The 12,697-nt window shown below is 44.2% G+C and overlaps 1 protein-coding gene across 5 annotated transcripts; it reads left to right on the top strand.

The window, feature by feature from the left end:
* The first annotated feature begins 135 nt into the window (after positions 1 to 135).
* On the top strand, positions 136 to 10,667 carry LOC117770361 (claspin). Of its 5 annotated transcripts, none has more exons than XM_034599725.1 (25): positions 136 to 508; positions 1,366 to 1,483; positions 1,929 to 2,320; positions 2,546 to 2,698; positions 2,885 to 2,947; positions 3,039 to 3,111; positions 3,225 to 3,327; positions 3,447 to 4,030; positions 4,125 to 4,313; positions 4,439 to 4,596; positions 4,703 to 4,890; positions 5,061 to 5,113; positions 5,223 to 5,410; positions 5,658 to 6,198; positions 6,471 to 6,504; positions 6,733 to 6,823; positions 6,946 to 7,067; positions 7,203 to 7,364; positions 7,649 to 7,770; positions 7,985 to 8,115; positions 8,264 to 8,390; positions 8,722 to 8,804; positions 9,320 to 9,481; positions 10,023 to 10,174; positions 10,208 to 10,667. In XM_034599725.1, the coding sequence occupies exons 1-24, from the start codon at positions 482 to 484 to the stop codon at positions 10,146 to 10,148; spliced, it is 3,990 nt and encodes a 1,329-aa protein (XP_034455616.1). In that variant the 5' UTR covers positions 136 to 481; the 3' UTR covers positions 10,149 to 10,174; positions 10,208 to 10,667. The 5 variants fall into 5 exon arrangements, with proteins under 5 accessions (XP_034455616.1, XP_034455615.1, XP_034455611.1 ...); XM_034599724.1 differs by having other exon boundaries at positions 10,205 to 10,667; XM_034599720.1 differs by having other exon boundaries at positions 10,023 to 10,177; positions 10,217 to 10,667.
* The last annotated feature ends 2,030 nt before the right edge of the window (positions 10,668 to 12,697 follow it).

The following is a 12,697-nucleotide window of genomic DNA, read 5'->3' as shown; positions in this document are numbered from 1 at the left end:
CTCTCTCTGTCTTTCTTTCTTTCTTTCTTTCTTTCTCTCTCTCTCTTCCCCTGTATCTCTCTCTTTCTTTCTTTCTTTTTGTCTTTCTGTCCCGCCCGCCTGAGCGTTCCCCGGTGCCTAAAACCAACTCCTCACCGGCGGTGTCGTCACACTGGGCGGATACAAATCTCCCCCCAAACGGACCAATGGGGAGGCGGTAGCGCGTAGAGTGACACCTCGGGGCGGAAACGCGGCGGACCAGCTGTCACGACGCGCGAAAGATCAAAACTTTCAATTCGTCTGTGTGGAAGGCGGGAGGAAGAGGAAGAGGAGCCGCTCCGGGGAAAAAACACTTTCTAAATGCGCGTTAAGCCGCTGAAATAACCTCTTCCCCCGCAGACATCCCGCTCCCGACGGCCGCTGTTGGTGTCGAGCTCCGTGGACGCGTTGTCTCTTCCGGCTTCTTGTATTTGGAGAGCGTGAAACTAGCCGCAGGACAAAGATGAGCACGGTCGTTTCTCAGCAGCAGGTGAGGGAAACACTCAGATACACGCTGGTCATGTGTCCAACGTGGATTTATCACGTTAGTACACATGTCGGGGGTCGTTATCAGTCGTGGGTTGAAGATAAAGAGTTTGTCACAAATCAAGTAAATGCTGCTAACGTTAGCTGTAGCCGCTTTGCTAGCTCGCCAGCGTTGGGTTTAGCCAGCGTTGGCCTGGTTCTCGTCCATTACAAGTGTGGTTATCAGGCATTTTAACTTTAACTCAGTCTTAAAGTGTTATCTCTAATTACACTGGGACTATTCACGGATATTAGTCACAGTTAGCTGTGAAATGTGCACGTTTAGCCAACAACAAGCGGGGAAAGGAGGAAGCCGTGTCTCCTGCTAACTGGTGCCTTATTGTTTGGTTTGTTCCGAGGCGCCATTTGTGTAGTTTAACATCCATTAAGCTGCTTAAAGCTACACAAGCGACCTCCGTGTTTCACGGTAACTTTACACAGACATAGACCTTTTCTCTCCTGTTGTTTTTTAATAATAACAGGAACTTGTAATACTTTGGTATCTTAGGACAACGTGTGCAGCGAGTTGCATTGCTACGAATGGTTGAAATCTACTGTTTTTGCAGTTCAACCCATACTAATACTCATGGCTTACTTTATATATTATACAGTATATATTCAGTACATGTTGCACTAAAAGAAAACTAGTTTTTGTATTTTAGCCAGGCAGTGTGCACCATTGAAGATTATAGATGTCACAGGGGAGCCTCCATGTTTTTTTTCCCCACTAACCAGACATGAGTACACTGCAATGCCCTCATGTGACAGAAAAAAACCCCCATTGCATGTTGGTTGAATAACGTTTGTGTGTTATGTACCCAGGCTGTGGGGCTTCCAGCTGTGGCCCGAACAGCTGCAGAGAGTGATTCAGACAGCGGGGTGGGCTCTCCGGCAGAGGAGATGGCCAAGGAGACGATCAACAATGGAGAGAAGCCTCCAGGTGAAGAATAACAACAATAGAGGACAATTTAACCTGAGACTGGGCAGAGCCGCCCTGGCTGTGTCACTGAGAAACCCATTAAGGGTTGTTGCATTTGTTTAACACAGTTTAGGTATATAGTAGATATGACCCCTAGTCAACAGGCAAAAACTACATGTCAAAAGTATTTGAATGTCATCTCAAGATTGGCAATACTCAGCTACAGAGAAATCTGCCTGTGATATTCTTTTGCATTTTCTTAAAATATGTGAAAATTAGCCTGTAAATTGTAAAGAACTTGAGAGCCTGTACTTTCATATTAAAGATCTGGTATCCTTGTTTTGTTAAGGCCTACGGTATATATCGTACATATCTATCTATTTAGGATATATCAATCAAGTCTTAAATAGTTTTAGTGTGACCTTTGTGATATTTCTCTTATTGTAAATTGTCAACTTTCTTCCAGATTCTGATGACGAAGAAGACATCACTGCTCACAGGAAGCCTCATTGTAACGCCATCAGAGACAGTGACAGCGAGGAGGAGGAGGCGGCTGCAGAGAGCAGTGTCCACATGACTGAAGCGCTGGTGTTGTCTGCTTCCAGCGGCGAGGACATGGAGACTGATGAGAGGAGAGAAAAGGTGGCACAGAAGAGCAGGAGAATAAGCCGAGCACCCGTTGATAGTGAAGACAGCGAGTCTGAGCAAGGAAGAACGGAGGAGCGACGGGAGGAGGTGAAGAAGGAAGCAAAATCCCAGAAGAGGGAGAAGAGCCAGAGGCATCGGGAGAAAAAGGAGAAACGAAGCAAAGCAGTGGAAAAACTAAAAAAGAAAGAGAGGTTCTCTGAAACGAATGAGGTAAGTGCAGCTTGGTGTTTTCTCTGTGGTTCTTGTTCCCAGGGTCAGATATTCAAGGTTTCTACTCTCGTCCAGCCGGCTCATAAACCTTGAATAAGTGTGTTATGTATTTAAAAACATGTTCCTCTACATGTCACTTTATATTCTCTACATATTTAAACACCAAACACCCAAATCATCAATCCTGTATTGTATGATTAAAGACCATTTAAACTATTTTCTCAGGACGCACCTCTCCCTCGGCCTCTGAATGACAGCGGGTGTCTGCTGGGCGACACAGACCTGTTTGACACTGGTCTGGATGATGATGAGGAGATGGAGGAAGAGTCTCTGGAGGCCATCCGAGCCGCAGTCAAACACAAGATGAAAAAACACAAGGTACAACAAAGATGCTTTGGAATTGTTCAATCAGGTTATCAACATTATTTCTCGTGGCCTAATTAAGTGTTAGTTTTCTTTTGAATTGCAACAGCCATTGTATTTATATATGAAATGCATAAAGTGTATCATACTTAATACTTATTTTATTTAAAGTGTATTGATCAGTGTTAACTATTACTGCAGGAGCCTCTCCTGAATGAAGACGAAGGGGATGATGAAGAGGCACCAGAGAAACCTCAGCGTGTGGTATGTGTTTGCAAAATGCGTGAACTTTGTCTAAATGCTGTAAAAAAAAAAATACAACAAATATATAATTCAACTTGTGTGATGTTCTCAGGAGAGAAAAGCTGCACGGGCGAGTAAAGAGGCCATGAAACAACTCCACAGTGAAACTCAGAGGCTCGTCAGGGGTCAGTGAAACATTTCTTTTGTCTCTTTATCTGCTGTGGCCAACGTGTTAACTGAGCTATTTCTTTGTCTTCGATGCATCCTGATCTTTGACATGTTCCTCGTGTCTTTGCAGAGTCCATGTCTGGCCTGCCCTACCACATCCCCCAGCCCAAGACCATCGACCAGTTCTACAAGAAGAAAGCCAGGCCAGAGGGTCCTGCCATGGCGTTGCTGAAGTAAAGACCAACATAATAGATAACACACACATGCCAGGGCAGCAACTAACCACACAAGCAACAAAGTACCACAAATTCTGTCAACAGTCACAAGTTAATTATAATCCCATTCTTTTCAGATCTACAAAGTATTCCGTCATGATGTCGGAGACGCCACCAGCTCCTCCTGCACCCCCTGTAAATCCACCAATCAACCCCCAGCAATCATCCGCCGAGCAGGACTCTTCTCCTTCTCTGGACCACTCATGCACTCAGATCCAGCCCGTGTCTCATCCCGACGCCACCTCGTCCCCGCAGCGGGAGAGCCACAGCCAGGCCGGAGAAGCAACCGCAAGCCTCGACTCCAACCAGGAATCTGGCCCGATGCTTTACCTCTCGGAGAGTCTGCAGGAATCGGCAGACGGAGTAGAGAAATCTGTTTCTGACTCGGGGGAAGAAACCGCTGCTGTACCCACAGATCAAAGCCAGACTGCAGTAGTGCCTGACTCTGAAACCCTGCAAGTACAGCCTGTAACTGGGGTTGTACCTGTAGCCGGGAGTTCTAATTCAGCTGCACAGGAACCTTTAATGCAACAACACACTAAGCCCAAGAAGGACAAATTTGCCAGACTGAAGGAGCTGGGACTGGACCCCCCACCTATTGCTAAACTGTGTCCAGATGATGGAGCCTTTATTGAGCTTGAGGCTCCACAGCTCAACCCCGGTGAGTCATGGTTCTTTTTGTATGTCGAGAGATGTAGAACGAGAATGTGTCAAGTCTAAATGATCCCCGGTGTTCCCCCCTCTTCTTCAATCAGGTGTGGTGGCCCTTAAGGAGCGTTACCTTCGTCATGTCCAGCCTCCTGTTAGGCCCCAAGGGGAGCGCACCATGCAACTCAACATCATCCGCAAAGACAGCACCCCGTCTGGGCAGGAGGAGTTGCACACAGAGTCGCTCGCTGTCACTGTAAAGGAGGGAGCAGACGAACCAGTGCCCACCAAACCTGGTGAGGATCGATGTGTGACATGCACGTAGAGGCCAGAGTTTAAACTGGTCCTAATGTATATGAAGCACGAGAGGACTTGAACTCGTACACACGCGGGTTTGTTCAAGCTTGGGTCTTTTGCTTAGGGGAGAAGCTGCTGACCCTGAAGCAGCGTCTGCAACTCGCCATGGCCCAGCGGAGAAAAGAGGAGAGGGCACGCAAGGCCGAGCTGAATCGCCTTGACAATGAGGAGTGTGGAGAGGAAGAGGAGGAGGAAGAGCTGACAGATGAGTCAGACGAAGAGGTAACAATCATTTTCTTTTGTTGCTGTTCTGAAACAAATTACGTGATACACATTTGTGCTTTTATCTCGTTGTGCTCACGTCAAGCCTGATCTTCTCTTCTTACAGGGCGTGGAGGACTTACTGGGAGGGGACGATGGGGAGGAAGAGGAGAAGGACGAGGAGGAAGGCAGTGTAGCTCAGAGTATCAGGAGCTCTTCTCCTGTGGCACTGACTCGGCCCTCACGGACTCCTGACCTTGTTCACACAGATGGAACACTCATGCTGTTCCCCGGCAACTCCTGCTCTCGCACTGGGTAAGTGCGTCTGGAGTCTGTGTGTGTGTGTGTGTCTGACTTGATAAGTGACTGTAGAGCATGCACCCTACAAATGAATGATAGAACAGCCTTAGATTAAATCATAAATAGTGAATGTGCTGTCATTACTGTTGTTGGCAAAGCTTAATTTTTCTTGTTTTCCATTTTAGTGATGGTCTCAGACAGTCTGGTCCCTCTGGACAGGACAGCGGTAATAAGATGGGTGAGTAGAGCGAGGGACCCCTGTTCAGTTCGTTTATTCACTCAAAACAAACTAATTTCTAGTTATTACTGACAATGAATGACTATTGACACTTATCCTCTTTCTCCAGAAGATGATGACTCTCTGTCACTGGTGAAGGACAACAGCCACAACAGCAGCTTTGAACTCGCAGGCTCGATGATCACCTCTTACCAGCCGGTCAATTATCAGCGCTCCACAGGAAGATGTGTCCCCTCCATTTTCCGCTCCCCTTCCCCCTGCCTCTTCAGGCCCAGCTTCCTCGGCTCTGCTTCTAAGGTAATAAAAACAGTTGGACATGTATACATAGACAAATATTCAGATATACTAACATTTAAAAGGACTCTGTGCACGTGAGGTAGAAAGCGTAAGATCCCTCATCTAAATAGTAGGTGAGATGAGCCGGATTACATCAAATATAAATGGATAAAAAACAACCTTAAAGGAAAGAAGAACAAAGAAAAGATTCATACCATGTTGTTTGCCTGAAATTGTGGTTTAATTTGTGTTTTCTCTCCATCCTCAGAGTTCTGGCAAACTCTCTGAGCCCTCTCTCTGCCTCCCGGTCGAGGACTCCCAAGACCTCTATGCCCCTCCATCCCCAGGTACCGACTCGGGGCCCATGGGTGGAGCAGCTTCTGTCACCGGCCTGGGAGGAGACTCCCAAGGCCGCTTCTCCTTGGAGGACGATGGTCACTCCCAGTTGCTTGACGCAGACGGCTTCCTCAACGTGGGGCCTCGCCCCGGTGCCCCTCGCTCCCACAAGAGACAGTTGATCCTTGGTAGTATGGATGAAAACGCAATGGATGCCAACATGGGGGAGCTGTTAGGGTTTTGCTCGGGGGTTTTTGCAACGGCAAAAGGAGGCTCCGGTCGGGACGGAGGCCTCGGATCAACACAGGAGGACGAGCTGCTTGGGTTGTGTTCAGGAGCGTTTCCACCAACACAGACGGGAACAGAGAGGCAGATGGAAAGAGACAAGAATAATGAGCGAGGACGGGATGAAGAATCTGACAACACCATGGACCAGCTCCTGGGGCTGTGCTCTGGAAAATTCCCTAGTCCAGGTAAACGAGTGTGTGTGTGGCCCTTTGTCACATTTTTTATTTAAATGTTTACTCAATTGTACTAAATCTATTTTTCTGCCTGGTGGTTAAGAGTGGAAACATTTCAACATGCTAGAATTTCTATTATGTTCTTAATGTCCCTTAAGACTTAAGTGTTTAGTTGATCCACATTTCTTTATATTTGGTTTTAAAATGTTGAGATCGTCTGTTTTTAAGTTGTTTTTTCCTTCCAGTGACACAATATTTACATTTCTCTTTGCCAACAATTTCAGGTTGTGCTCACTTGACTTCACCAGCAAAAGACAGGTACAGAATACAAACCCGATATTATATCATCACTTAGTAGTTTATTGTCTGTCGTGTTTTATGACATATTATCTTCCTGTAAAAGTTTCTTATCTTTTATGATTCTTTACAATTTCTGCTTTCCTTATGTTCCTTTTTTATTCATACCTTCAGTCCTTTTGATAGAAGAATATTATGAGGAGATATCAAAGTAATGCAAGATTCTCATAGTTATTTCTCTATATATAGTGAAAAGGAGGAAGAGCAGCAGGATCAGGAGGAGGAGGAAGAAGACGAGGACTGTGAATTCCGGCTTCTCTCAGATGTAGAAAGTGAACAGGTAAGAAAAGTCTGAAAACACAAACTTCATCCATGTCCTTGTTATGATTTAGGAACAAACCTTTACTTAAATTGATGTGTGATATATATAAATTGCAAATGACAAGAAATATGGCTTTATAGGAGAATGAGGACGGAGGAGAAGAGAAAGATGATGTTGCCGAAGAGGAAGGTTACAACGATGTAGAAGAGGAAGAGATGCAGGGTGTGTTTGCACCCAACCGGGTCAAGAAGAGGAAGAAAATGTAAGATTCAAATCTAACTTCATGTGAATTGCACCTTTTTAATGTGACATGGTAGAATAAAGTTTGGTTGTAAAAAAGAATCAACACTGCTATAATTCTAATAATCCACAAACGCCCTTTGCATGTCGTTCACAGGCGTATGAACGACTACCTGGAATCAGAGGCCGAGCTGTCGGGCAGCGACGCGGGTAGCGATGACGAAGACGGTGACCGAGGCAGCGAATACGAGGAAGAGGCGCTTCTCGAGGACCTTCCGTCTGATGAAGAGCTGCAGGACCAGGTCAACAAGATCCACATGTGAGTAACAGCTGCTTTTACACCATGTTTGTCAACTTATTTCTGTGTAATGGGATAAACTGTGGTAATTATATCTTTCATGGTTGAAATTATGTTTCTTTTGGTAAATATGCATTAATGCAAGAACAGAGGAAGCCGGTGGGGATAAGCCGATAAGCCTGTCCCCGTTTTCTTCTTAAAGAAGGAGGAAGCCTTTTTTAAAAGAAGCCCGTAGTCATAATGCAAGGTGGATTACTTTAAAACTTTCATCTCAGTTTAAAAGTTATGTTTTGTTGTTCTTAAAGGAAGCAGATAATGGACGATGACAAGCGCCGTCTGCGGCTCTACCAGGAGCGCTACCTGGCTGACGGCGACCTGCACTCCGATGGTCCGGGACGAGCTCGACGCTTCCGCTGGAAAAACATCGGTGAGTTTCCAGGGTGATTGAAAACCATGTCCGGGTGATTCATTTTGAATTATATTGGATTCGTGACAGTTGTTGGGCAGGAACACCAGAGATTCTTGGCTATATAAAGTTTTATAATGACTGTTGAAGTTTTGCAGGGGTTAGGGTTGATTGCAGATCCCACAAATTAACTAAAGCGTCTTACTCACAATTTCCTTTTGAATCTTTCCTCCAGATGATGGTTTCAACCTGGACAGCATGGGAGCAGAGGGCGAGGGCGAGGAGGACGAAGATGAAGACATCGACCCAAGTGAGGTCCAAAGGAGGAAAGAGAGACTGGAGAGAGAACAGTGGCTCAGAGAACAAGTAGGTCACAAGGTTTTCATGTATGAAGAGTCTTCACAGATACATGAGGAACCATTAATTAAAAAACATTCATTTTCAGTATGAGCTCAAGGGATCGTGTTGTTATTTCATCATCTTTAATCCTTTCTCTGTGTCTTTTTTCTCATAGTCCGAACAAAAAGCCAAGAAAGGGGACGATGTGGATGCAGACGCAGACGATGAAAGGATCGGAGACGAAGACAGTCATTTTATGAAGGTGGCCAAGAAACTGACGGCCAAGACCCTGCAGAGAAAAGGTCTGTTTGATACAATAAAATAAATATAGATAAAACCTGGTGGTTACATATCATATTCATGAGTTTTATATTTTGGTAGCTTCATATTTTAGAACATATACATGATAAATCGACACCAGAATGTTTTATGAGATTTAGAAACACCTTTTTTAAATTACAAAAACATGTAGCAGCACCTTTCAAAACAAATTTCGTTTCAAATCGTGTAAATTGACATTTTTCATTTTTTTTAATTGTGTTTTAATTACTGTTTATCATAATAATGTGAGACGGTTAAGTTCAAGGGTTCATGGATTATTTCACGAATTTACTTTTCCATTTTTGAAACCAGAGCCCCCTGTGGCCCCTCAGCCTGAGAAGAAGACGACCCCTGCAGCTCTCAATCCCTTCCAGAGACCCTCACAGGCTCTGCAGGTACGTCACTGGAGTTTATTGGTTGTTATAATATCTGTACTTCTACGTATGAGGAATTTCTCATTCCATCATTTAACTTTCCTTTTGGGTCCAGTTGCACACGGCCTGGAGTTAGGAAGGTAGCTCTTGTGTAACTTGAGCATCTGACTTTATAAAAATAGCGTTAGATCATCACTTGTCGCCTGAAGCCGTTTCTCTGGGTTTTATTCTGGGAGGAAATCTCGTGGTTCTGTGACGATCTTTTCACAAGAGATGTTAGATTTGATTTATCGTTTCACATTGTGTCGAATCTGATTCCGTAAATTGACAGGTCTGTTTGAAAGTCAGAATATTGTGGCTGCTGGAGTAGAACATTCGATTTTCTGTTCTGTACTTTATGTTACGAAAAACAAACCTTCGTGAAATTATGCAGCATGAGGGGGTGAGATCGTCCTTCTGTGTTATTTAACAAGTTCCTCACTGAATCTCTGTGATCTGTCCCATGTAAGATTTATGTTTTATTGATTTTCTTCCAGGTAAAGAGAGGCTCACTTCTGAGTCAGCCTCACTCCGTCCTCCAGAAACTGGCCTCGATCTCGGAGGGGAATCCGCTGGCGCCCAGGAACACCCGTGGCTTTCTGTTTCAGACGCTCTCTCCTGAGAAGGACAACAAGAACTCGAATGTCCCTCAGAAACAGGTGAGTGGGCGAAAAGCTGAAGCACAGGAAACAGTTTGCACTAATCGATAACTAACAGAGGGAGGCTGCTCCAGGTTGTGTTTATAAGAGTTTGGGGGGGGGACACATAAACCTCAAATTCAGTTTGAAACTTCTTGCCTAAGTTCAATGGATCAGGAAACTTCAAATGAAACATCTAAATCAATTTTATCAAGAGTATCGTGGAATTTTAGTCAAATATTCATTGTTTTATTCAACTACTTGGCGTTTGTCCCGTTGATTTTCCGATGCTGTCGGGTCGTGTCTCCTCCGTAAGATGTTCCTGTTCTAAAATAAGCACAAAAACAAAATACTTTCCAAAGCTCAGATCCTTGTGTGATCGTCACGTGAATGTGACGCTTGAATTCATTGTTCCTGACGTTTGCTCAATGCGACACTAGGTGGAGCCAAAGCCCACCACTCCTCTTAGTGTTTGTGTTTTAATGTTCAAATCCCAGCATGCACACAGTCAGTGTTTTGAATGAGAGTCTCAGTGCCTGAACTGCATGTGTTTGGTCTTCAGGCGATGAAGAAGAGGGGGCAGGCGGAGGCGACGAACCCGGCAGCAAAACGGATCTGCAGAGAGAACAAACCTGCGGGACAGACGAAAGGCCCCCAGAGGAGCATCTTCACCTACCTGGACCACTGAGTTTGCAAGAACACCAAGTGTGACTGATGATGATGATGATTATTATTCTTATTATTATTATTATTATTATTATTATTATTATTATTGGTAAGAACCAGAACTTTACCAGCCACGTCCAGTGTTTCCACAGCCAACGAAGGATGTGGCGAGATTATGGCTGAGGACGGGCGGAGGCATCAGACATCTTCACATCTGTGTGTCTGAAGCTACACAGATGTAGACGGTCATGTGTGTGTTTACATTGCTTCAAGATGGCAAACGAAAGACCAGCAGTGAGGGATCCTCTATGAGTTTTGCTTGGTGAGCTGAATATTAATAAATTAAATGCGTAACGCCATCAGCACCATTCGTCCGTCACATCTCATCCACTTGATCTGGGCTGCTTAACGTTTGTTCATTTTAAAATGGGTTTTTTATCGTGTAAATAGGATTGATTAGTTTTTTAATAAATAGGGATGTTTTTACTTTTGTATGATGATTTTGTATGTATTTGTTTTACAGTGTAAATAAAAGGTGTATTTTAAGACATTGCTGTGTTGCCTCTATGTGACTGGATGTTACCAGGGGTCATGTTATCAGCTTCTAAAGGAGTTTGATGGTTCGGTGACTTGTAACAAGGAGAATGTTTCCTCCTTCTTTCCCACGCCTCACCCTGAACCTCTCTCCTTGTTCTATGTGAGTTTGAGTTCCAGGTACGACCTCCTCTGAGAAGTGTGGAGCTGACTGTGAATATGAACTATTCAAAATGGAGTTCTGGTTTAGGGAGCCGGGGAACATGGGTAATATCCACAACTCAGTGAGTTCATTAACACAACTTCATCGCTGGAAGACAGAGCCCAACTGAATTTATCAACATGTAGCTGCAGAGGGCGCTGTTGCACAGTAAAAGTTAGTGTGGCTCTAAATTTTAATGTATCCTTGAAATGAGGGCGAATCAAATTGCATGGTTTTGTCTAAGAAACAAGTTTTAATGTCAAAGAGCTAAATATTTATTTAGTTGTTGAATAACCTTTAACGTCTTTTTAAACCAACGCACTTTAATTTATTACTTTTAAGAAGGAATTTCCAACGATTTCACCAGAGCTACAAGTTTATTTACGTAAAGCACATTGAAGGAGGCTGTTTGAAAAAGCTTGAGTTACGGAGTCCGCTTATGACTGAGGATTAAATTGGGAAATCACATGGTGTCGATGCATCAGACGCAGTTCAGTGTGTCAAATCTGATAAAGAGGCGTGAATATTATAACACAACTTTATTAATAGACTTTAAAGCATTTGGGGATCTGGACCTATAAGTAGACGCGGAGGCTGTTGTGAGAAAACACTGTTGACAAAGGGTCAATGTGTAAAATCTACAATATATATTTTTTCATTTTTAATAAACCATTGGAAACATTATCTCCAGTTACTTGTTGCCTCTTGAGATTTAGAAATATTATTCACAAAGAGAAGGAAAACAAACCCCTTAAACACACAGCTTGTAGTTGTCAGGCCTCAAGAATGAACTGTGTCTCATCTTAAAAATACCAGTCAGTAAATTGTTGAGTGTCTTCTTCGATAATCCCAGTAACCACAAACAACCGTGGCTGCTGGAAACCAGTTCAAAAGACATGCAGACATCAAAACACACAGAATTTAGTTTCACATCTATACCTGGTTAAAAAGTAGCAAACAATGAAATCCACTGACACAGATCCCACCTCAGAGGCAGGTGTTGAATTAAAGACTAAGCGTTCCTCTCTCTACACTTGACGACTCCTCGTTTTCACTTTTTCTCGCAGGTTTGAGGAATAATTGCAGTTTAGGGACTAATGATTTGGCGAGCAGCTATTAATAGGCCGGCATTAAAGGGAGTTTCTTCTAACGAGTCTGTGTCTCTCCATCTCATTAGTGGCCGCGGTGATTAAGGCGAGGTCCCGGGGTTAGGAGCGGGCGCAGGAGGCCCCATTACACATCATTAGGGGCCAACGCCAGGAGGGTCTGGAATGAACCCCACGCTGGGCCCTGCCTGTAGCGAGCTGTCGTACCTGCAGGCGGACGGGGCTTAATCCTGGTGTTGTTACAGCAGCGATTACGTTTTTTACCTTTGTCAGAGAGGTGTATTGTTTTGTTTGTTTGCCAGAGAGGGAAGATTCCCATGAATTCAAAAGCACCGTGATGCTTTGCACCAGCAAGATTTGAGAGATTTTGTTGTGGAGCTGCATCTATCATTACTTTTGCACCATTACGACGCAATTAACCGAGATGGAGACTTGATTTTCTGATCCTGAGGCTCTGTTTGCAGGGTCAAGACAAGAGATCAGCTCTAATTGGAATTTAATAGGAATAACGTCTTTGCAAGTTGGAGAGCAATAAAGCTTTGGCATAATTGTTCTTTCTCTCTTCCTCGGCATCATCCCCACTTCTTCCAAACTGAATTTCACAACTTTGTTTAACCTCCAAGAGGAAATTACGAGGTCGACGCACAACCACCAGCCCCCTTAATTCACCCCGCACTTGAAAGAGGAGGAAGGTTACATGTTTTGGCATCGAGGCCGCGGCTTCTAAAT

The sequence above is a fragment of the Hippoglossus hippoglossus genome, chromosome 11 (genome assembly GCF_009819705.1).
Source record: "Hippoglossus hippoglossus isolate fHipHip1 chromosome 11, fHipHip1.pri, whole genome shotgun sequence".
Classification (NCBI taxonomy): Eukaryota; Metazoa; Chordata; class Actinopteri; order Pleuronectiformes; family Pleuronectidae; genus Hippoglossus; species Hippoglossus hippoglossus.
Note: the sequence above shows the minus strand (reverse complement) of the source record. Positions and strands in the feature narration are given on the sequence as shown.

Bases quoted from the DNA above. Each gene is read 5' to 3' on its own strand.
- LOC117770361 (XM_034599725.1), top strand. From the start codon at position 482: ATGAGCACGGTCGTTTCTCAGCAGCAG. The intron at 2,948-3,038 runs GTATGTGTTTGC...TGATGTTCTCAG, and splicing joins CAGAGAAACCTCAGCGTGTG to GAGAGAAAAGCTGCACGGGC. The intron at 5,114-5,222 runs GTGAGTAGAGCG...CTCTTTCTCCAG, and splicing joins GGACAGCGGTAATAAGATGG to AAGATGATGACTCTCTGTCA.